The sequence below is a fragment of the Macaca thibetana genome, chromosome 13 (assembly GCF_024542745.1).
Source record: "Macaca thibetana thibetana isolate TM-01 chromosome 13, ASM2454274v1, whole genome shotgun sequence".
NCBI classification, from domain to species: domain Eukaryota; kingdom Metazoa; phylum Chordata; class Mammalia; order Primates; family Cercopithecidae; genus Macaca; species Macaca thibetana.
In genome coordinates, this window is record NC_065590.1 from 53,062,796 (window position 1) to 53,086,460 (window position 23,665).

Genomic DNA, 23,665 nt, shown 5'->3' on the forward strand with positions numbered 1-23,665 from the left:
GCCTCCGACCTGTTGGGCTTAAGTGATCCTCCCACCTCAGCCTCCTGAGGAGCTGGGACCACAGGTGTGTGCCACCATGCCCCACTAATTTTTGATTTTTTGTAGAGAAGAGGTTTCACCATGTTGCCCAGGCTCTCAAACTCCTGAGCTCAACCGGTCTACCTGCTTTGGCCTCCCAAAATGCAAGAACTACAGGCGTGAGCCACCTCACCTGTCCCAAACTCTGTATTAAATGACTTAGAGAAAATATTAACGGATGCCACTTAAATGTCAAGTTAAAGTTTCTAAAAAGTAACATGTTCAATGTCTGAATATATTTTACTAACCAATGTTAAGCATTTAAGTAATCAATACTCATTTAAAATCAACATGTAGGTGTGTTGGCTACAACTTCACGATGCCTCTTATTTCCCATGTAAACATATGTATATATTTTTTTCTGCAGGGTGCCTTGTACTGTCTCCTTGGAAATCACAGTGGTGTGTGCTTGGCAAACCTTCATGATTGGGACTGTATTGTACAGACTTGGCCAGCGATTGTTTCTTCAGGCCTTAGCCAAGCAATGTCCCTGGAAAAGCCATCAATAGTGAGACTGTTTGATGATCTTGCAGAAAAGATTCATAGGCAGTATGAAACAATTGGCTTGGACTTCACAGTAAGCAATGTCATTCTTTCATTCAAGTTTTAGTGGAAATCCCGCCTTGTTAAAATGCCCTTTATTTTTCTTGCCCTTTTTCCAGCAATAATATTCTTGGCATTTGAGTCCAGTGTTTTTTTTAAAAAAGCATTTGTTGCCTGTTTGCTTTTTGTACTTTCATTGATCATTAAGTACTTTCATAGATAACAAGGTAGAGTAGCAAGTTGGAGCATGGTGGGGAGACAGCCAGGGCTCCACAAAGGCTTACTGATTTGTTATATTTACCCTTATTTTGTGTGTGTCCACAGCTTCATTTTTCAAAGACTTAATTATATTTAACGAGGTTTACCATGCTAGCCAAAGTCACAAAAGATCAACTACTGGGTCCGGGTCTGTAATTTATAGTGAAGAAAACTAAAATTGAATGATTTGACAAATGAAAGACTAAAGAATATAACTTTCAGTGGTGCTCAGGTTGCGAGTTATAGCAGGTTTTCTAGGAACCTGCAAATCTGTATTTTTACCCCCTCAGAACATGGGGGTGAGTAAAAGAAGGATGAGCACAGCAGAATCCACCTCTGCCTTAAAGTGACTATGGTTGACATCTCTCCCCTGGTTTAAAAACCACTGTTCTAAATATATTCCTTTTAAATCAAACATAGCGTTGCTATTTGCAACTGTCTTTAGATTATACTTTATTTTTTAGAAAAAAATTTAATTGAGATATAATTCACATATCATAAATATCACCCTTTTAATATGGACAGGTTGTATGCACAATAGTATAGTCACAGGGCTGTGTAACCACTTGAATTCCAGAGCATTTTCCTTTTTGTTTGTTTCTCATTCTCATTCTGCTTCATTCTGTCCCCCAAGGCTAGAGTGCAGTGGCATAATCATCCCCTGCCTCAACTTTCCTAGTAACTAGGACTATAGGTGTGCATCACCACACCCAGCTAATTTAAATTTTTTTTTTTTTTTTTTTTTTTTAAGAGAGACAGGGGTCTTGCTGTGTTCCCAGGGCTGGTCTCAAACTCCTGGCCTCAAGCAGTCCCCTCACCTTGACCTCCCAAAGTGCTGGGATTACAGAAATGAGCCGCCATGTCTGGCCTCCACAATATTTTCATTGCCCCAAAACAAAATGAGTACCTAATAGCAGTCACTTCCCGTTCTTCCATACCCCAAAGCCCTGGAAACCACTTTCTTTTTCAGTAAATTTTCCTGTTATTAGATATTTCATATAAATGGAATCATAAAATATGTGGACTTTTGTGTCTGGCCTCTTTCACTTAACATTTTCAAGGTTCGTTCAGGTAGTATGCATCAGAACTTCATTTTTTTTTCCTGCTTTTTTCTTTTCAACAAGATTCCAAAGTCATGTGTTGAAATAGCGGAATTACTTCAACAGTCAAAAAACCCCTCTATCAACCAGATATTGCTTAGCCCAGAAAAAATTAAGGAAGGAATTAAACGCCAACAAGAAAAGAATGCTGATGCCCTAAGGTAATTGATGAATGGTGTACTTCAATAGATGACATATAGATAGTAAGTTTTGTCTTTTTTTGAGACAGAGTCTTGCCCTGTTGCCCAGGCTGGAGTACAGTGAGACGATCATGGCTCACTGCAACCTCCACCTCCCAGGTTTAAACTGTTCTCATGTGTCAGCCTCCCGAGTAGCTGAGATAACAGGCATGCACCACCACACCGGGCTATTTTTGTGTTTTTAGTAGAGACAGGGTTTCACCACATTGGCCAGGCTGGTCTCGAACTCCTGGCCTCAAGTGATCTGCCCACCTCAGCCTCCCAAAGTGCTAGGATTATAGGCGTGAGCCCCCACGCCTGGCCGATAGTAAGTTTTTAACATCTCTAAAATATAGATGTATACCATAATTGCTTAATGATGTTTACAGATTGACTTCTGAAAAAAATACAAAGAAATCGAGAGATAGTTATTACAAAGATTCCTGTTTTTTCTTTGTAAGCTATGGAGGTATAAAACACCATCTTAAAAATAAGGTCAAGCGTGGTGGCTTTTGCCTGTTATCCCAGCACTTTGGGAGGTTGAGGTGGGAAGATCGCTTGAGCTAAGGAGTTCGACACCAGCCTGGGCAACATGGTGAAACGCTGTCTATACAAAAAATACAAAAATTAGCCAGGTATGGTGGCATGTGCCTACAGCCCCAGCTACTTAGGGGGCTAAGGAGGATCGCTTGAACCTGGGAGGCAGAGGTTATAGTGAGCAGAGATTGTGCCTCTGCATTTCAGCCTGGGTAAAAGAGCAAGACCCTGTCTCAAATAAAACAAAAAGTTATTTCACTGTCATACCTTTTTTTTTTTTCTAGTCAATTATCTTTCTTTCTTTCTTTCTTTCTTTTTTAAGGTAGTAATATTTCAGAAACTACGTAACTGGTACATATCAGTCATTAATTCCTAAATTCAAGTTTAGCAGATGTATCATTTTATAGTTCATATAATAATAATGACTTTTTGGTCAAATTTGGTATCAGGATTTTAATAAACTGTTTTTGGATTCTTGGTACCAAAGCACTTAAATCCTTCAGTGATGACACTCAAGCAAGAGTCTTCCTAATTTGATTTTGTCTTTGCCTTATAATTAGTATATGAATATGCCTCTTTGTTGTTTTCTAAAATGTGTATAAATAATAAATTCTTACAGCCTATGTAATATATTTCATAGGCTGTATGGTGTGTGTGTGTGTGTGTGTGTGTGTGTGTGTGTGTGTGTACCACTCCCAATTAATTGATTACTACTTACAGAGTTACTTGTGCATGTCCACTCAGGAAAAGTTGAGTTCACTCTCCCTAGCCTCTCATGAGCTTTTCCCAGCATCTCTGTTCACCTGTCTGCTTTCATTCTGGCTTGCTTGTCACCAGGCCCTTTACAGTCAGGTGGTGAGAAGTAAGTGGGGAAGGAGGGTGAATTTGGCTAGAATTTGCATTTCTATTATATTTTTTGATGTTCATTTTAGTATTATAGTAAAGTAATACCTCACCTGATTTTTTTTTTTTTAAAGGAACTATGAAAATTTGGTAGACACCTTGCTAGATGGTGTGGAGCAAAGAAACCTGTAAGTACAAAAGATTTTTGTAATTCTCACAGCATTTATCTTAAATACCATAGGAGTTTTCTACAAGGAAGGCTGTGAATGACTATGTCACAAAAAGTTGTGTTCTGATTTGTGTATTTGTAAGCAGATTAAGAGGAAAAGAGATGGAGGGAAAGTTTGGGATTAATGATAGAAGCAGCGTTCTTCAGTAGACCTATTTTAATTCTTGAGAAACTTAAAATTATAAGGTGTTTCACATACTTTCTTTTTTTTTTTCAAGTGGTTTTATGTGTGGTATGCTTTGTCATTTTTCCTCCTTTTAAGGCCCTGGAAATTTGAACATATAGGCATTGGGCTTCTGTCTCTACTGCTGAGAGATGACCGAGTGTTGCCTCTTCGTGCCATACGGTTTTTTGTTGAGAATCTCAACCATGATGCAATTGTAGTTCGGAAGGTACATACCTTGTTTTAGTTACAGTCTTGGGTTTGAGACTATGTACGTGACTGAAGTCTTTAAATTCTTCACAAACAATACACACTTGGTTAATAAATATCTTGAAGTATATTGATTTGAAATCTACCCCGTTGGTTCAGAGATGATAATGATTCATCTAACAAATATATAAGGACATGCTTAGGCACTGTGTGTTTAAACACTAGGAATATAGCAGGAAATAAGTTTATAGGCTAATGGGAAAGATTGAAAAATTAAAAAATTAGATGTGCAGTGTTTCAGGAGGGGTAAGAAACCTGAGGGTACAGTTTTGTACTCTCCAAGTGTCAGAGGTGAGGTGAGGGATTGGGAGATGGCCTAAGCTGAAGCATTGGAGAACGACCTTTAAAAATACCCTGAGGCTGGGCCAGGCTTGGTGGCTCACGCCTGTAATCCCAGCACTTTGGGAGACTGAGGCAGGTAGATCACATGAGGTTGGGAGTTCCAGACCAGCCTGACCAACATGGAGAAACCCCGTTTCTACCAGAAGTACAAAATTTGCTGGACGTGGTGGCGCATGCCTGTAATCCCAGCTACTCGGGAGGCTGAGGCAGGAGAACCGCTTGAACCCGGGATGGGGAAGTTGTGGTGAGCCGAGATTGTGCCATTGCACTCCAGCCTGGGCAACAAGAGTGAAAACTCCGTCTAAAAAAAAATAAAATAAAATACCTGGAGGCTAAGATTTGAAGAATGAGCAGGTATTGGTTTAACAAAGAAAGGGTCAAAGTTTTCTAGGAGGAGAGACTAGCATGGGTAGAGTAAGAACTGCCTGTGATTTATTCTAAGTCAGATTTAGCACTCACATGGCTATACTGCCAGATGTCAATAGGTGAGGTGTTTTTTTAAAGAAACAGAATCGATTTCTCCTTTGAGTAGAGCAAGCAACCAGTTAAGTGATTTAAGTTTTTTTTATAATTGTGCGTTTTTTCTTTTCTAGATGGCTATCTCAGCTGTTGCTGGTATCCTTAAACAGCTAAAAAGAACCCACAAAAAGCTGACCATTAACCCATGTGAAATCAGTGAGTACTACCAGAAGTAATTAATAGTACTTTCCAATAAAACTCAGAAAATTTTCTTGACATGTATACATTTTAGTTCTTGACCTCAAATATTGTTCTATGGATATTAACACAAAATATGAAATAACATTATGAAGGAAACAGTTGACTTAGTAAAAGCCAGTGATAACTATCTACAAAAATAGATTGATTCTTTCTGCCTTCATATTATTTATGTCACCCACTAAGCAATTATAATTGAAAAAATGAAAAAATGATATGAAAAAAATTCATATTATTTATGTCACCCACTAAGCAAATATAATTATAATTATTTCATCAACTATATTTCAAAGACTTAAATTGCTGTTATTAATTTGTTAAATGTTTCTCTTTGGGTGGTGGGATTATAGGGACAAGGTGAATTTTCTTCCTCATACCTTATTGTATTACCAGAATTTTTCAGAAGAAAAAACCATTTTTTTCTGGTCTACAATCCAGGATTAAAACATTGCATTTCAATTGTATGGTATCTTTAGTTTCCTTTAATGCAATGTTTAATCCTGGATTGGATTATAGTCCAGAAGAAAATGTTTAAAATTTTTTTTTAATGTAAAGTACATTCAGTGGGACAGCCGTCCAAATTTGAGTAAAGTCTGTTGATGAAATAATTTTACTGTATTAATGTAAACTTTGAGAATTGTATTTTGATTATTTGAGATGATGTCTACAGTTGATACTCATAGTTTTGATAAGTATGTGTGGAGAGAGAGAGAATATCAAAATGTTAAAATTTGGGTGTCTCAGTGAAAGTTATGTGGGAATTCTTTGAGCTCTGTAAGTCTGGAATTACTATTTCAAATCTAAATAGTTTAAACAAAATTAATCCATTTAATTTTGGTAAAAGGAATGAAGTAAGTTTCATCCTTGATATTTTCCCCCAAAATAACTGATTCAACAAAATTTAGTAGATAATCCCATCTTCTCTGTTTTGAAATGTGCCCCCAATTGCTCATACATATGTTACCTTGTCTTGAGAGAATTTTAATAGTGTTGTATTGTGAAGACAAAGTTACACTGGTACTGTTGATTGAAATTTGAGAATAACTGTTGGGTGAATGTTTTTAAATTCATCAAATGTGATTGTCTTTTCCTTAGGTGGATATCCTAAACCCACCCAAATTATTGCTGGTGATAGACCTGATAATCATTGGTTGCATTATGATAGCAAAACTTTACCAAGAACTAAAAAAGAATGGGAGTCAAGTTGCTTTGTGGAAAAAACTCACTGGGGATACTACACCTGGCCAAAGTAAGTAACTTACTGTGTATCTTATCATTAAATGCCTTTGATATAACTGTTTTATCATATTTCAGTTTCTGGGGAGGTTCAGAGGCACTTGAAGGTTCTTTTATCTTTCCCCTTCCCTAGTCCTCTCTTTCTTTTGCTCCTGCCAATGCTACGCCTCATTCCTGCCTCTTTCCTTGTATGAAAACCCTTAGCCTTTCTGAATCCCATGGTTATATGGCTAAGGAGGTTATTAATAGCTGCTCTAAATTATATTCCTACCTATTAATAATACACATGCCTAAACCAGCCCAGAGAAATACATACTTTTCTCTCCTTATTAACTCCATTTGTCATTAGGACACAGTGATCTGATAGATTTTTAAGGCCTAGACTGTTACTGCTGTACTCATCTCCCCAAACTTAGCATCTAGTTAGAGTTCATTAAAAGTGCCTTCTAATGCTTTCTATCCATGAAGCTCTAATATTTTTTTCTATGCGTATGATAAATATGAACTCTTACTATATAGGAATATGGTTGTTTATGCTGGTGTGGAAGAGCAGCCTAAGCTTGGCAGAAGCAGGGAGGATATGACAGAGGTAAGCATTCCATTTCACCATGGTTCAAATGCATCTTATTTTGGGCCACTGATTTATCTCAACCTCACTTCAGTTCTTCTTTTTCTTTTTTTTTCTTAATACAAGTTGTGTTTTTCAGTATAGCGCTGCATAAATATTGGTGACTATGTAATCCATTCTCCCCAACCCCTTTATACCAGTGCCAGTTGACATAGATCTTGATGTATCTAAGACTGAGTTACTACCCCATTCAGCACTCCCTTGGCTACTGCTTTATGTAGTTTGCTGCTCATTTCTTGTATCAGTTCTGTTACAAGTGTTTTAAAGGAAAAGTTAATGACTGATTTTTAGTTTTCTATTGCATATAAATTATGGGTACTCCATAAACACATACTGGTAGATTTCAGTTAAAACTTGACTTAAACTTCATTTAATTTACTTCATTTTGAAAGTTGACTTGGCTGGGAGCCATGGCACATGCCTGTAATCCCAACACTTTGGAAGTCTGAGGCAGATGGATCACTTGAGCCCAGGAGTTTGAGACTATCCTGAGCAACATGGCGAAACCCTGTCTCTACAAAAAATACAAAAATTAGCTGGGCGTAGTGGTGCACACCTCTAGTCCCAGCTACTTGGAAGGCTAAGGTGGGAAAATTACCTGATTACCTGCAATGAGCCATGATCACACCACTGCACTCCAGCCTGAGTGACAGAGTGAGACCCTGTCCCAAAAAAAGAAAAGAAAAAAGAAAGTTGACAAGGGTTTTTAAGTTTATGTATTCCTCAAGTTAATGGTGTTGTAACTTTTTCTGGTTCTGAACGGTTGGTTTACCTTTTAACTTCTGGTGTTTTATAAATATGGAAGTGATTTGTTGGGGCTTGATTTATAGTTTTGGGGATTTTAACAAATTGCACACCAGATGTCACAGTTGCTTTCAGTCTTCATTTACCAAGCAGAACATTTGTTGATTTTTAATTCACAGTGTGAGAAATAGGATTCAAACTTGAGAATCTGAAGGAAAACTTATTCTTACTGTTTTAGCATTTTTAGAGGGAGATAGTTGGTTTTAGAAATCATTGTTATCTATGAGAACTAAAAATTCATTGAAACAAAAATACAGCCTGCTTTTGACTATCAAAATCTTGTAATTTTAACTTTTTCAGAATCATGTATTTAAGTAGATTTTAAACCCTGAATATTGTTCTTTTTTTTTTTTTTAACTTTATAGGCAGAACAGATTATATTTGATCATTTTTCTGATCCTAAATTTGTTGAACAGTTAATTACTTTTCTATCATTAGAAGACAGAAAAGGAAAAGATAAGTTTAATCCACGACGTTTTTGTCTCTTTAAGGTAACTATATTATTTACATATCCTCTTTGTAATGCTTAGTAACTATTCAGTTTGTAGGTTCATAACTTATAAATATTTGATCAAGGCTAGCCATCTGCTTTCATCTAAAATGGCACTGGAATTTACACTGAACATGTATAGACTTTTGTTGTTGTCATTATTCCCTAAACAAGACATTATAACAAGTATTTACGTAGCATTAATATATAATACAATTGGTAAACATTGTATTAGATCTTATAAGTACTCTTAAGATGATTTAAAATATACAGGAGGATGTATTACCATTTTATGTAAAGGACTTGAACATTTTGGTATTCTGGAGTGGGGATCTTGAAACCAGTTCCCCATGCACACCAAGGGATGACTGTATTTATCTTTAATGTTTGTTGTAATTGGCACTAGAAAGAAAAAAATACCCAAAACTATATGTGTTTTTTATGTTTAGTTGCTTTTTTTGAGGTGTGATACTTAGAAAGATTATTAATATTTGTTTCATTGGTTACATTTTAATGTGATGTTTAAAATGACAATATTCTTACTATTTTAACTTATCGGAATTGTTAAAGCAGTTCTAAAGGGGAGTGCGCGTGGAGTTGTTAAGCACATTAGTAATGTACAGAATAATTACAAGCATAATTATAATTGAGATGATAGCCATTTGAGTACTGAAGAACTGTCTTTGTTTTTATAGGGTATATTCAGGAATTTTGATGATGCCTTCCTGCCAGTTCTGAAGCCGCATTTAGAACGTTTGGTTGCAGATTCACATGAAAGCACCCAGCGATGTGTTGCAGAAATTATAGCTGGTTTAATCAGAGGTTCTAAGCATTGGACATTTGAAAAGGTGATGTATTAATATTTGTACAGAACATTTCCTGTTAAAGCTATGTTACCCATTTTGGTGGCAATTCCCAACACATTAGATGCTGATAATTAAAATATGAAATGTTCAGTGATAGGAAATATGCCGATATGTAGACATTGCTTTTGATTACAGATTACAGCCTAATGGTCTCTAAGAACATTTACTATCTTTAAATTTTTGAAATATTTACCCACATTGGTGGAAAAAATCCAAAAAAAAAAAAAAAAAGAATTCCAGTTTCTTGAAAAAGAGGAAGGTCCTGGAACACTGGTCCTACATTATTGCACTGTGTCACTCTGCTGATGGTGCATGTGCGCTTCTCCCTTCATTAAGCCATTCCAGCTTCTCATTAAGTCTTTTCTCTTAGCCTCCTTATCATTTATATTACTTGCCTAGTCTTCTAGACAGTTGGAGTTTGACTCTCCCTTTTAGAGTATCCCTTTTTTTAATTGTAAGATTTAGTTTTCATACATCTGTCTTTAAGGTTAGTTTGTTAGCAAAATGCACCAGACTAAAAATAACCTGGTCAAATGTCAGGACTACCTGAACATAAGGTAGACCATTATTTTGTCGAAGAGAAGACACAAATAGGGTTTTTTGGTCAACTTTTAGGAGGACTGCAAACACTTTTGCTTACAAGAAACAATTTTATTTTAAAATGTTACATGTGGTCTTGTCATCTGTTACGTTACTAAAGCCACTCTTGAGTTACCTGTTTTGTAAAACATAATTCCTTTCCCTATATGTTCTTTGAGATAAAGCTTTTTTTGGTAAAATCAAAACAGTGCTGCCACTGAAAATTTTGTCTCAAACCCTTCCTGCTGATTGAAGAATTCCTTCCTGCCTCCCTCCCTCCCTCCCTTCCTTCCTTCTTTCCTTACCTCCCTCCCTCCCTCCCTCCCTCCCTCCCTCCCTCCCTCCCTCCCTCCCTCCCTCCCTCCTTGTCTGCCTTCCTTCCTTCCCTCCTTCCTTCCATCTTCCTTGTCTGCGTTTCTTCTCTTTCTTTTTTTTTTGGACAGTCTTACTCTGTCGCCCAGGCTGGAGTACAGTGGTGTGATCATGGCTCTGTGCAACCTCTGTCCCCTGGGTTCAAGCAATGCCTCAGCCACCTCAGTAGCTGGGATTACAGGCATGCGCCACCATGTCAGGCTAATTTTTGTGTTTTTAATAGAGGCGGGGTTTCTCCACATTAGCTAGGCTGGTCTCGAACTCATGGCTCTTGAACTCTGCCTACCTTGGCCTCCCAAAGTGCTGGGATTACAGGTGTGAGCTACTGTGCCTGGCCTTCATTCATTCTTTTTTTTAAAACAAATTTCAGATTTTTTTTTTAGGAACTTAAAAAATTGATAATAGTAGCTGTTCATGTTTATGGGGTACATGTGATATTTTGATACATGCACACAGTGTGTAATGATGAAATCAAGGTATGTCCTTTTTAACTAAAGTACAGTCCATGGACCTACAGCAGAGGTCGCACTTGGGAGCTTTTTAGGAAAGTAAGATGTCAGGCCCACTTAAGATGAATCAGTCTGCATTTTAAGACCTCAAGGTGATTTGTATGCTCATTAACCTTTGAGAAAATATATGTGCGTAAATGCAGTCTCTGTACAACTGTATGTGTTTTTAAGGACTGTTTATCCAAGACTTGGAATTTGAAGATTATATCTCAGACTAATTACTAAATTAAATTAAAATGTCATTCATTGCCTCTAAGATTTAATCAAATGATCTTGAGAAATGTGGAAAATTTGATTGAGGTTTTGTTTCAGTCTAGTGTACTATTATACAAGATTTTTAAGAACACTTATCAGTCATATGAGAGATTTGTTTTGTTTTGTTTTGTTTTTTGAGACGTAGTCTCGCTCTGTTGCTTAGGCTGGAGTGCGGTGGGATGATCTCGGCTCACTGCAACCTCTGCCTCCCAGGTTCAAGCGATTCTCCTGCCTCAGCCTCCCGAGTAGTTGGGATTACAGACATGTGCCACCACGCTCAGCTAATTTTTGTATTTTTAGTGGAGACGTGGTTTTGCCCTGTGGCCAGGCTGGTCTTAAACTCCTGATCTCAAGTGATCCCCCTGCCTTGGCCTCCCAAAGTTCTGGGATTACAGGCGTGACCCACTGCACTCAGCCAAGAGATTTTTTTTAAAGAGCCACACAAAGTATTTACTCTTTTCTGAATATCTTTTGGGAAACATTTCACCTATATCTGGATATGTATGATGATAATGTAGTGAGGTACTTTCGTGGATTAATTGGGTGCTCTAAAAAATAATTGGGGCCAGGCATACTAGCTCATACCTATAATTCTAGCACTTTGGGAGGTCAGGGTGACAGGATTGCTTGAGGCTAGGAGTTCAAGACCAGCTGGGGCAACATAGCAAGATCCTGTTTTTACAAAAAGTAAAGGCCGGGCGCGGTGGCTCAAGCCTGTAATCCCAGCACTTTGGGAGGCCGAGACGGGCAGATCACAAGGTCAGGAGATCGAGACCATCCTGGCTAACCCGGTGAAACCCCGTCTCTACTAAAAAATACAAAAAACTAGCCGGGCGAGGTGGCGGGCGCCTGTAGTCCCAGCTACTCCGGAGGCTGAGGCAGGAGAATGGCGTGAACCCGGGAGGCGGAGCTTGCAGTGAGCTAAAATCCGGCCACTGCACTCCAGCCTGGGTGACAGAGCGAGACTCCGTCTCAAAAAAAAAAAAAAAAAAAAAAAAAAAAAAAAAAAAAAATTGCCGGGCATAGTGGCACACACCTATAGTCCACGCTCCTTGGAAGGCTGAAATGAGTGGATCACTTGAGCTCACAAGCTTAAGGCTGCATCGAGGTATGATCGTGCCACTGCACTCCAGCCTGGGCAATAGCATGAGACCATGTCTCAAAAATAATTTAAATGATGTATTTATATGTGCGTACATTTCCAGGTAAAGAAAGATATTTGGAGAAAAATGTTCAGAGTGTCATTAACTCTTACCATTATATATTTTGTTTTGAGTAGGTGGAGAAGCTGTGGGAGCTTCTGTGCCCTCTGCTTAGAACAGCACTGTCCAACATTACCGTTGAAACTTATAATGACTGGGGAGCTTGTATAGCAACATCTTGTGTAAGTTATCCTACATCTTTCTTTGTCTAACTCGTGTATTCAAACTGTTTGATACTGTCTCTGTTTTTTATTTCCATGGGATTCGAGACTATTATTCTAAGTGAAGTAACTCACTTCTTGAATCTTGAAAGTTTGTTCATACTTTTGTCATCTTACGTAATTGGAGATGGCTCTATTTAGCCTTTCAAATAAGTCTTTAGAGGTAACTCTTAAGTGATTATTTTATCTTCTCTGCTGTGGTAATGCATTTTAAAATTAAGTGACAATCATGTATTTGGAAATGTCACTTACATATAGTAAAAGCCACATAATACAAAGTTAAGGTATTATTTTTTATACCGGATATGTCCATAGCTTGTGTACTTTGATTTAAGATAATCCATTTAGCTAACAACAGTTTTCTCACTGTTAACTTGAACTATGATTGTCATATTTGAATCTGAGTCATCTGTCAGTTTTAGTTTGATTTTCTTCTTCTACAGTCAGCCCTCCATATCCATAAGTTCCACATCTGTCGTTTCAGCCAACCTGAGAAGATGGAGAATATTTTGGAAGGGTGGGGGATGGTTGTGTCTATAGTGAACCTGTTCAGATTTTTTTTTCTTGTCATTATTCCCTAAACAATACAGTATAACCACTATTTACATAGCATTTACATTGTATTAGGTATTACAAATACTCTAGAGAAGATGTAAAGTGTACAGGAGGATGTGCGTAGGTTATATGTAAATTCTACACCATTTTCATAAGAGACTTGAGCATCTGTGGATTTTGGTATCCTAAGGGAGTTCTGGAACCAATCTGCCACAGATACCAAGGGGTGACTGTACTTATATATGTTTTTAGTATTTCTAAAATAATTGAATATGACTGGGTGCACTGGCCCTCACCTTTAATCGCAGAACTTTGGGAAGCCGAGTCAGGAAGATTGCTTGGGGCCAGGAGTTGGAGACCAGCCTGGGCAACATAGGGAGACTCTGTCTCTACAAAAAATAAAAAATTGCGAAGCATAGTGGCACATGCCTGTGGTCCCAGCTACTTTAGAGGCCGAGGCGGGTGGATTACTTGAAGCCTGGGAGGTAATCACACCACTTCACTCCAGCCTGGGCAAGAGTTAGACCTAGCCTCAAAAACAAAATTAAATAAAATAACTGAATGTGATTTGTTTATAGAATTGTAGGTCCCCTGTTAACTGTTACATCATATTTTAAACACAGGAAAGCAGAGATCCCCGGAAACTTCACTGGCTTTTTGAACTGCTGTTGGAATCACCATTGAGTGGTGAAGGAGGATCCTTTGTAGATGCATGGTAAATTTTTTTAAAAACCTATGAGGTGTTTATAAATGGTCTATACTTGTAAAGTCTAGATGAAGTAATTACTTTCTTCTGGAAGGTGTTGTGATCTGGTTCCATACAACATGTGATACTTAATAAGAGTTATTTATTAGTTGGATAAGTAAGTGAGATGTAGGCAACCTGAGCAATTTAAACGCAAATTAGAGTCAGCATTCTTTGCTGTCAGATCTTTTATTGGAATTGTCTTTTGTACTTTTGTGTCTTCATCACATCTTATGTTAAAAAGATACAAAGAGAGAGTAATCATTTTAAGGAAAAACTGCCTTGGTTGGGGCATATGGTGCTGTAGAAAGTTAGACAATAGAAATATGGATAATTTCATTCAAAAGAAGAAGTACTTAATGAGAAAACTTGAATTCTGATGTTTAAATATTACTTGGTGAGTATTCTGAAGTCAGTATTTCTTTCAGTTGTCTAGTAGTGGAGATGAAATGCAAATACAGAAGGAAAAATAAAATCTTCATAAACAGGCTATTTTGAATTGTGGATATTGTAGTAGTTATTAGGTGAGAAAATGAAAAAGTTTTAAGTGAAATACAGACATTGTCCATACTGTCAATATGTAAAGGCAGAAAGGGCCTCCAAAATAACACTACGATGCTTTAATTTTAGTCGACTTTATGTACTACAAGGTGGCCTTGCCCAGCAAGAGTGGAGAGTGCCTGAACTATTGCACAGACTACTGAAGTATTTGGAGCCTAAACTCACCCAGGTTTACAAAAATGTCAGAGAAAGAATAGGAAGGTAGGTACCGTTTTCTCTGTGGCATACCTCTCGAGTGCTTTGTTTTTTAAATTGTAATAGCTAATAATACATGCTGGTTATGTTGTCAGTGGGTTTCATGGTGTCTTTCTCAAATTGTTTGCTATTGTGTCGTGGGAACCAAGATGCAACACTGAATGTAAACTAGGACAGCAGCGTCCTCAGAAGCCAAAGATGAGCAGTCACAACACTTAAGTTTCAATACCTCTTAATTATAAGGCTTCTTTTACACACAGGCATAATCTAAGACCCACTCCAGGAATTGTCTTGGGACAGTTTGCTTTGATTGGGTCATAACTTTTGAACCTCATTTTTATTGGTAATGTGGTACCTCTTCCTATATGAAGTATTTTATTTTGCAGCGTGCTGACCTACATATTCATGATTGATGTTTCTTTGCCAAATACCGCACCAACCACATCGCCTCATGTCCCTGAGTTTACTGCTCGAATTCTGGAGAAATTGAAACCTCTCATGGATGTGGATGAAGAAATTCAGAACCATGTTATGGAAGAAAATGGAATTGGTGAAGAAGATGAACGAACTCAGGGCATTAAACTCTTGAAAACCAGTAAGTGGATAAAATTAGTAGAAACTCATTTGAAAACATTTATTTGATTATCCTGTGGAGTTTTTTCCCACCTCTTTTTTTATTGTGGTAAAATAGACATAATGACAAATTTACTGTTTTAACCATTTTTAAGTGTGCAGTTCAGTGGCATTAAGTACATTCACACCCTTATGCAACCATCACCACCATTTATCTCTGGAATTCTCTTCACCATACGAAACTGAAGCTCTGTACCCTTTAACAACAGCTCCTCATTTTCCCTCCCCACATCCTTTGTAACCACTGTCTATTTTCCATCTCTGAATTTGCCCACTCTAGGTAGGTCATATAAGTTGAATCACAAGTCTTTTTTGTGTCTGGCTTATTTCATGTTACATTGTATTTTCAAGTTGAATGAATGAATTTCTGATTCATGTTGTGTCATTCGTCTGTTTGCTGGATATTTGGGTTGTTTCCACCTTTGGCTATTGTGACCAATGCTGCTCTGAACATTGATGTTTGTGTAAGTACCTGTTTGAGTGCTTGCTTGCAGTTCTTCAGGGTATGTACTAGAAGTGGAATCGTGAGACCATGTAGTATTCCTGTGCTTAAGTTTTTGAAGAGCTGCCAGACTCTTCTCCACAGCAGCTGCACCATTTTACATTCCAGTCAGCAAACGCACAAGCGTTCCGTGTTCTCACCACTTGTTTTCTGTTTGCTTGCTTTTTTAAAGTATAGCCATCTTAGTGGGTATGAAGAAGTATCTTGTGGTATACTTTTTTAAAGTACAGCCATCTTAGTGGGTACGAAGAGGTATTTTGGTTTGCATTTCCCTAATGATTACTGATATTTCAAGAATCTTTATAAGCCATTTGTATTTCTTGTTTGGAGAAATATTTACTCATGTCATTACCCACCCCTCTGCTACCTTTCACTTTGTCGTCCAGGCTGCTCACTGCAGCCTCAACCTCCAGGACTCAAGAGATCCTCCCACCTCAGCCTCCTAAGTAGCTGGGACTACAGGTGTGCACCACCACCACACTCAGCTAATTTTTAAATATTTTCTAGAGACAGGGGTCTCCGTATGTTGCTCAGACTGGTCTTGAACTCCTGAGCTCAAGGGATCCTCTTGCCTTGGCCTCCAGAAGTTCTGGAATTACAGGCATGAGCCAGCCACTTTACCCAGCCCATTTCTGAATTAGATTGTTTTGTTGTTTTTGAGCTTTAGTTCTTTATTTATTCTAATATCAATGCCTTATCAGATACACAATTTAGAAATATTTTCTCCTGTGGGTTGTCTTTCTACTCTCTGGATAGTATCTTTTTATGCATAAAAGTTTTAAATTTTATTTTGGGTGCTGTTATACTGCTTCTCAATAAGTGTCTAATTTATGAAGTAACATAGATGATCTCTTTCGTAACATTGAAGAGCGATTGGAGTGGCTGTCTGACACTAACATTATAGTATTGTTCTACTTTGTGGTCTGTAAATGAATAGCAAAGACTTACTCTGCATCTTTGTTTTCAAAATAGTATTGAAATGGCTGATGGCAAGTGCAGGAAGATCCTTTTCTACAGCAGTCACAGAACAACTTCAGCTTCTACCTTTGTTTTTTAAGGTAAGGTTTTGCTAAATTAAGAATGCATCTCCTTTCTTCAGACAGTGTGTGAATTTTGATTGGAACTCTAAAAAGTAAAATGGTCACAGAAAAATCATTAAGTGATAGTGGTTTAATATTTGTTGAAATTGTGTTTTTAATATTAGGTGATAGCAAGATTTTGACAGCTACATGAAATTTTAACAGCATATTGTTTTACCTGATAGCTAATTTCTCAGTAATAATAGATTAGAGGGACTATTAATAGTTAAAAGAAAAGCTACAAAGAAATGTTTTAATATAGCCATTTCTGACTTCTTTACTAATATAATCTACAAACGAAAGTGTTCAGTATGTTGTGTTTATTTTACAATGTTAAAGGGCCCTATAACTGTTTTTAACAAATATCTGCAGGAAATCATTTGCCTTTGGTATCATATAATGACATTTTTTTAATGAAAGGCATGGTTTGAGTGGTTTTATCTAATCATCTACTCAGGAGATGCAGCTAGTAGAACTAAGGTCACAGGTTGACTCATTAGTTTCCAAAATCATAGTTTTCAATAATGATATGGTTGACTGTGGTTAGGAAAACAGTGTTAATTATACATTTGAAAGGCTTGGCATAAACATCACCACTTTTTGACATTATTCATCAGTACAGTTATTATTATCCGAGGAGGAGAGCCCTTATTATTGTTGATTAACAAATGGCATGGTAAACTTTTGATTTGCTATAGTATACTTTGTCTTTAGGAAATTTCAAACAGATAACTGTACCAGTAACTTTCAAAGACTGAACTACTAAAATATTTTAAGAATGCTATGCAGACGATGATACCCAGGAATATCCCTGGGATCTTTTGGGGTATAAAAGTAGACAGTAGCTGCTAGCGTATAAGTCCTTCTTACCTATAGGTCTTTGGTGTACGTAGGATTAGTCTACCTAGTACTTAAATGTTTTTCCTCTGTCACATACCAAGCAGATATAGAACATTCATAAATTCATAATGTGCAATGATTGTTAGGATAGCTGGGGTTCCATCCCTTTTCTTTCATTCAGAACAAATATAGGCAAGTATGTAAGAGTGCAGTTGGTAGAAGAATGATTTGAATTCACTTGAAGTTTATGAAAAACTTAGGTCATTAGACAGCTGTATGATAGAGGCCGTGTGCGGTGGCTCACGCCTGTAATCTCAACACTTTGGGAGGCCGAGGTGGGCAGATCACAAGGTCAAGAGATCGAGACCATCTTGGCCAACATAGTGAAACCCCATTTCTACTAAAAATACAAAAATTAGCTGGGCATGGCAGTGCACACCTCTAGTCCCAGCTACTTGGGAGGCTGAGGCAGGAGACTCGCTTGAACCTGGGAGGTGCAGGTTATAGTATATAGTAAGCTGAGATTGCGCCACTGCACTCCAGCCTGGCAACAGAGCGAGACTTCATCTCAGAAAAAAACAAAGAAAGCTGTGCAATATAAGTTACCATTGACAAGCCTAACATTTCACCTGGATATACTAATATTGAGGTTGAGAATCTCCTAGGCCATCATGATGAATGGGGCCAGAGGTACAAAGGCATCACATCATAGTTATTTTGCCCATAAATCAGATGTGTAGAGGGTGAGGATAAAGAGAGGCGTTTAAAAGAAACCTGTTTACTAAACCATGAGAGGAGCACAGAAGGAGTTGAAGAGGAGGTCAGAAATTCCCTTTCCAACGTATTTCAGATGCTTACAAGACTTGTAAGTCAAGATGCTTTTATAAGTGAAGATAATGGGTACACATTCAGAGTTCAGTGGAGCATGCAGCCTGGTGGTACAAACTTGAATGTCATCAACATAGATGGTATTTAAAACCATGAAATTGAATGAGATCATCAAGGGAATGGGTGTAGATGGGAAAAAAAAAGTGTAAGAATTGAGCCAACATTCACAGGTTAGGGGTGATGAGAACACAACAAATAGAGATGATTCAGTTAGCATATTCCTCATAACTTACTTATATGAACTAAATTAGAACCATTTAAAGGACTAGATTATTATCAACTCTCCAAAGTTTAAAACCCAAATTACCTGATCGTGGGTGGTCAACAACATGCATTTCAGAGGAGAGACCAGTGGATGGCAGCTTATCACCTGGGCCCCCCGCCCTGCCCGCCACTTTTTTTTTTTTGAGACAGTCTCCCTGCAGTGGTGCAGTCATGGCTCACTGCAGTCTCAATCTCCTGGGCTCAAGCAATCCTCCTGCCTCAGCCTCTTGAGTAGCTGGGACTACAGGTGTACACCAACCATGCCTGGCTAATTTTCTCAAAAATTTTTGTATAGTTGGGGTCTAATGTTATCCAGGTTGGTCTCCAGTGGTCCTCCCACAATAGCCTCCCAAAGTGCTGGGATTACAGATATGAGCCACTGTGCTTGGTCTCCCATTCCTAATTTAATAAAAATGAGTTTCATTACTTTGAAGTTTGTGGAAAATTTCAGTAACAGTGTAAGTTTAATTCTCTCCTTTTAGAAAGAAATAAATGCCTATTGAGAGAAAACTTAGAAAGTTGGAAGGAAATATTCATAAACTACCATTACCATTAACCTTTCTCATATGTATCTTTTTTGCTTAAAATTATTGTGAGTTTATAAATGCAGCACATACTCATAAAAAATCTATAAGATAGACTGACAAGACTAATTGTGTATAACAGCCAATGTTCATAGTTTTATTTATATTATTTCTATTTATATATATTTCTCTTTTTATTTATATTTCCTCAAATGTTATTTTCCTACATAGTTGTTTTTCAGTAGAGTCATGCCAGTAGCTCTACAGCTTCCCTTTTATGAACGTAATCAATATATGTACCTTTCCACGTCAGTAAGTAGATATCTGTATTATTCCTTATGTGGCTTATAGAATTTAATATCCAGTGTGCTCTCTAGTAGTAGATATTTGGTTTTATCACAGTTGTTCACTAGGTAGACAACAAGAGGCAGTGAGTGGAGTCATTAATAGCATGAAGTTTTGAGCCAGGCTGCCTGGATCAAATTCATCTCCATGGGCCATGAACTCATTATGTAATCATGGGCATCTAATTCAACCCCTCCGAACTTTATCCCTCTCATCAGTAAAATGGGGGTAATACCACCACGCATCCTGAGGATGTTACAAGGATTAAGTGAGTTAATACGTGTTCCTCATTATCCAAATTGAGGAGTGGGTGGCTGAGTCTGATAACAAGGAATTAGGTACATTTTCCATTTCCTGAGTTGCAGCAAGAGTTTAGATTAAAAGATATTGTATCCTAAATTGAGAGAATAAAGGGTGCTTTCATATGCTAAGTGCTTAAAGCAGCATCAGGCACATGGTAAACACTGTAGACATGTTCCTCCTCATTAATGATACAGTGAACATCTTGTATATATCTTTTGCACTTTGCACATGTTTTTTATAGGATAAATCACAAGAAGTGAAAATGCTGGATCTACTTCAGCTAACACATTGTTGTAAGAAACATATGGTACATTGGCTGTTCTGTTAAAAATCTTATTTATCCTATCCCATAAAAAGCAGTTTTATATCCATAAAAAACCTTGAAATATATATTTATTAAATTTATATTTATATATATCTATATATAAACTTGCCTATTCTGGTCTAAGAGTCTTCATATTCTTAAGATTAAAGGAAGAGGTTTTCCAACCAATAATAGCTTACAAAGTCCTGGCTTTCGGGTAAATAGAGTCCTAGTTTAAAATCCTGCCTGTAGGTTGGGCACAGTGGCTCACACCTGTAATCCCAGCACTTTGGAAGGCCAAGGCGGGCAGATCACTTGAGATCAGGAGTTTGAGACCAGCGTGAACAACATGGTGAAACCCCATCTCTACTAAAAATACAAAAATTAGCCGGGCGTGGTGGCAGACACCTGTAGTCCCAGCTACACAGGAGGCTGATGCAGGAGAATTGCTTGAACCCTGGAGGCGGAGGCTGCAGTGAACCAGATCTGGCCACTGTACTCTAGCCTGGGTGACAGTTTAAAAAAAAAAAAAATTCTGCCTGTGACAGGTGCTTTCTTTGTGACCTTGCACAAGCTTCTGAACTTCCCTCCTATATAAAGAGTGGGAGTTTAATATCAGTATCCCTCACAGAATTGTTAGAAGGATGAAATGACATACCTGGAAAGCAGAAAGCACAGTGGTAAAGTACATACTTATATTATTATTTTACTGATCTTTAACTTAATATTAATTTGGAACAATTAAGGGCTCAAATGGTGGTGGTCAGGAGGGAGGAGAGGTATTTTATCCTAAGTTTCAAACTTCAGAAAATGCTCCTCAAAATCCACCACTATAGTTTTGCATATGTGAAACTTAGAGAAGAATGTACAGATACTGTGGTACATTGGATACAGTCACCTCACATTGATGGTATTTCTTTAGAAAAACTTTTTTTCAATAATCAGGAGAAAAATATATGGTGATTCCTTTGCTAACTAAATGAACCGCATTTTCTACTGGTTAACATAGTTTAGTATAGAATCTATCTGGTGAAATTTATCTATTGGATTTTAGGATTTTACTCTTTTTAGTAGAACATTTTCACCCATGCTGTACTTGAGAATATTGTGTCTTAATTTCATTAGAAAAACACATTTTTTCCATAATGATAGGAAGAGAGACTGCTGATTCAACAGACGAGTGAGTCATCTTAAATTCTGGTGATAATAGACCTTGCCAGCAAATGAATATCTTCTTTTTTATACCACAGTTAACTACCCAAACTGTAAATCACCTCATATTTACTGTGAGTGTGAATAAAATGACCAGGAAAAGAACTCCACCTGTAATGCCTAGAGATGTGAACTGTTGAGCATTTACCATTTGTACCCTGACTTTGCTGGTGTATGTCCTTTTATACCTTTGACTATGAATGTGTCTCTGCTATACCCTACAAATGTGTTTGTGAAATTGTTTTATGAATAACAATTACTTAATTCTGCAAGGTGATTTTGGTTTTTAACTCAGTATATCATGTCCATCTTTTCATATCATTACACAAAATTGCCTCTTTTTATGACTAAATTGTACCATCATTTAAAAATTTAACCAGTTTTCTGTTGATGGAACCTCTGGCTGTTCTTAAGTATCTTGCACATGTGAGCATATTTGTAGGATATTTCCTAGGTGTAAAATTGCTGGGCAAAAGAGATGTATCTGCATTTTTTTTTTTTTTTTTTAAGAGATGATAACTCACTGTGTTGTCCAGGATGGCCTCAAACTCCTGGGCTCAAGTGATCCTCCCACCTCAGTGTCTTGTGTAGCTGGAACTAGGCTGCTCTCAAACTCCTGGCTTCAAGTGATCCTCATGAGCCACTCTGCCCAGCCCACGTTCACCACTTTCAAGCTTTTGCACACCTCTTTGTCTCTAAAGAAATACCCTGGCCGGGCGCGGTGACTCATGCCTGTAATCCCAGCACTTTGGGAGGCCGAGGTGGGCGGATCACGAGGTCAGGAGATCAAGACCATCTTGGCGAACATGGTGAAACCCTGTCTCTACTAAAAATACAAAAAATATTAGCCGGGCGTGGTGGCGGGCACCTGTAGTCCCAGCTTCTAGGGAGGCTGAGGCAGGAGAATGGCGTGAACCCGGGAGGTGGAGCTTGCAGTGAGCCGAGATTGCGCCACTGCACTGCAGCCTGGGCGACAGGCGAGACCCCGTCTCAAAAAAAAAAGAAATACCCTTATACTGCTCATTTTTTATTTTCCAACTTAAGTTACTTTTCTATGGATGTCCTGCCATTTTGGAGATGTGGTTAAATTACATCAACCATATTCTTCCTCACCCACACCAAGGCAGGATTTTGAATCTCCTTGTCAAGTTTATACTTCTGTAATTTTTTTAAACCTTTATAAACACAATTCCTACTGGGATTGAATTAAATTCATAAAGTAATTTTGGTCACATGCCAGGGATTAAAAAATGATGTGTTCTGACATCGCACCAATTGATATTCAATAATTAATGTTCAGTGTTATTTCCTTTTCCTTTTTTTGTCACCCAGGCTGGAGTGCAGTGGCACGATCATAGCTCACTGCAGCTTCAATCTCCTGGGCTCAAGGAATATTCATTGTTACTCAGTTGGTTAGTGTTTCTGGGCTTATTTGGTGGACACAGCACATTTTCTAAAGAGAGATAGCTCGTACTGACATTTTCAATTCAAATTTGGAATTACTAAGATTTTATTTAACCACTTGCATTTTTATATCTTTTACCTCTCGTGAAAACTCTTGGTTCCTGTTGACAGTTACTCTAAATTTGATTTTTATACATCCCACAAAGCATATATTACACTGTTTTTAAAAGTCACTGCTCTAAGTATGTCTCTGCTAGCCAGATAAACAGTGAGGTTCGCTTATTTCATTTTGCTTTTGCTTTTTTTCTGAAGAGATTTTTTTTTTTTTTAAATTCTTTTTTTTGAGACGGAGTCTCGCTCTGTCACCCAGGCTGGAGTGCAGTGGCCGGATCTCGGCTCACAGCAAGCTCCGCCTCCCGGGTTCACGCCATTCTCCTGCCTCAGCCTCCCGAGTAGCTGGGACTACAGACGCCCGCCACCTCGCCCGGCTAGTTTTTTGTATTTTTTTAGTAGAGACAGGGTTTCACCGTGTTAGCCAGGATGGTCTCGATCTCCTGACCTTGTGATCTGCCCGTCTCGGCCTCCCAAAGTGCTGGGATTACAGGCTTGAGCCACCGCGCCCGGCCTTTTCTGAAGAGATTTTTAAGGGATTACTTTATAACAATAGGAATGATTCATATGATAGGATATCTAAACTACAAGGATGTACTACAGTTTATTTAACCAGACATTCTCCATATCCAATAGATATTTGAATTATTTCCAGTGTTGTGTTTTGAAATAGTGCTACAATGTAGATCTTTGTGTAGTCATTTCATATGTTTGCTAGTGTATCTTTGAGATAGGAGGGTAGACATACATTGCCAGTAGAAAGTAAATGAATATGTGCT

General features: G+C 37.8%; 2 protein-coding genes across 3 annotated transcripts in view; one reads left to right on the plus strand and one right to left on the minus strand.

Moving 5' to 3' along the window:
- ACYP2 (acylphosphatase 2) overlaps nt 1–23,665 on the minus strand; it is a 914,175-nt gene that overhangs the window by 419,113 nt on the left and 471,397 nt on the right. The gene's annotated exons all lie outside the window — the stretch shown is intronic.
- PSME4 (proteasome activator subunit 4) overlaps nt 1–23,665 on the plus strand; it is a 106,477-nt gene that overhangs the window by 69,998 nt on the left and 12,814 nt on the right. For both annotated transcript variants that reach the window (XM_050753717.1, XM_050753718.1), the window contains 14 exons: nt 446–655; nt 2,004–2,140; nt 3,673–3,726; nt 4,030–4,159; nt 5,136–5,217; nt 6,355–6,508; nt 7,015–7,084; nt 8,293–8,418; nt 9,113–9,265; nt 12,278–12,382; nt 13,600–13,691; nt 14,352–14,483; nt 14,864–15,072; nt 16,585–16,670. In XM_050753717.1, the coding sequence (XP_050609674.1) occupies nt 446–655; nt 2,004–2,140; nt 3,673–3,726; nt 4,030–4,159; nt 5,136–5,217; nt 6,355–6,508; nt 7,015–7,084; nt 8,293–8,418; nt 9,113–9,265; nt 12,278–12,382; nt 13,600–13,691; nt 14,352–14,483; nt 14,864–15,072; nt 16,585–16,670 (1,740 nt within the window). The remainder of the gene's footprint in view (nt 1–445; nt 656–2,003; nt 2,141–3,672; nt 3,727–4,029; nt 4,160–5,135; nt 5,218–6,354; nt 6,509–7,014; nt 7,085–8,292; nt 8,419–9,112; nt 9,266–12,277; nt 12,383–13,599; nt 13,692–14,351; nt 14,484–14,863; nt 15,073–16,584; nt 16,671–23,665) is intronic.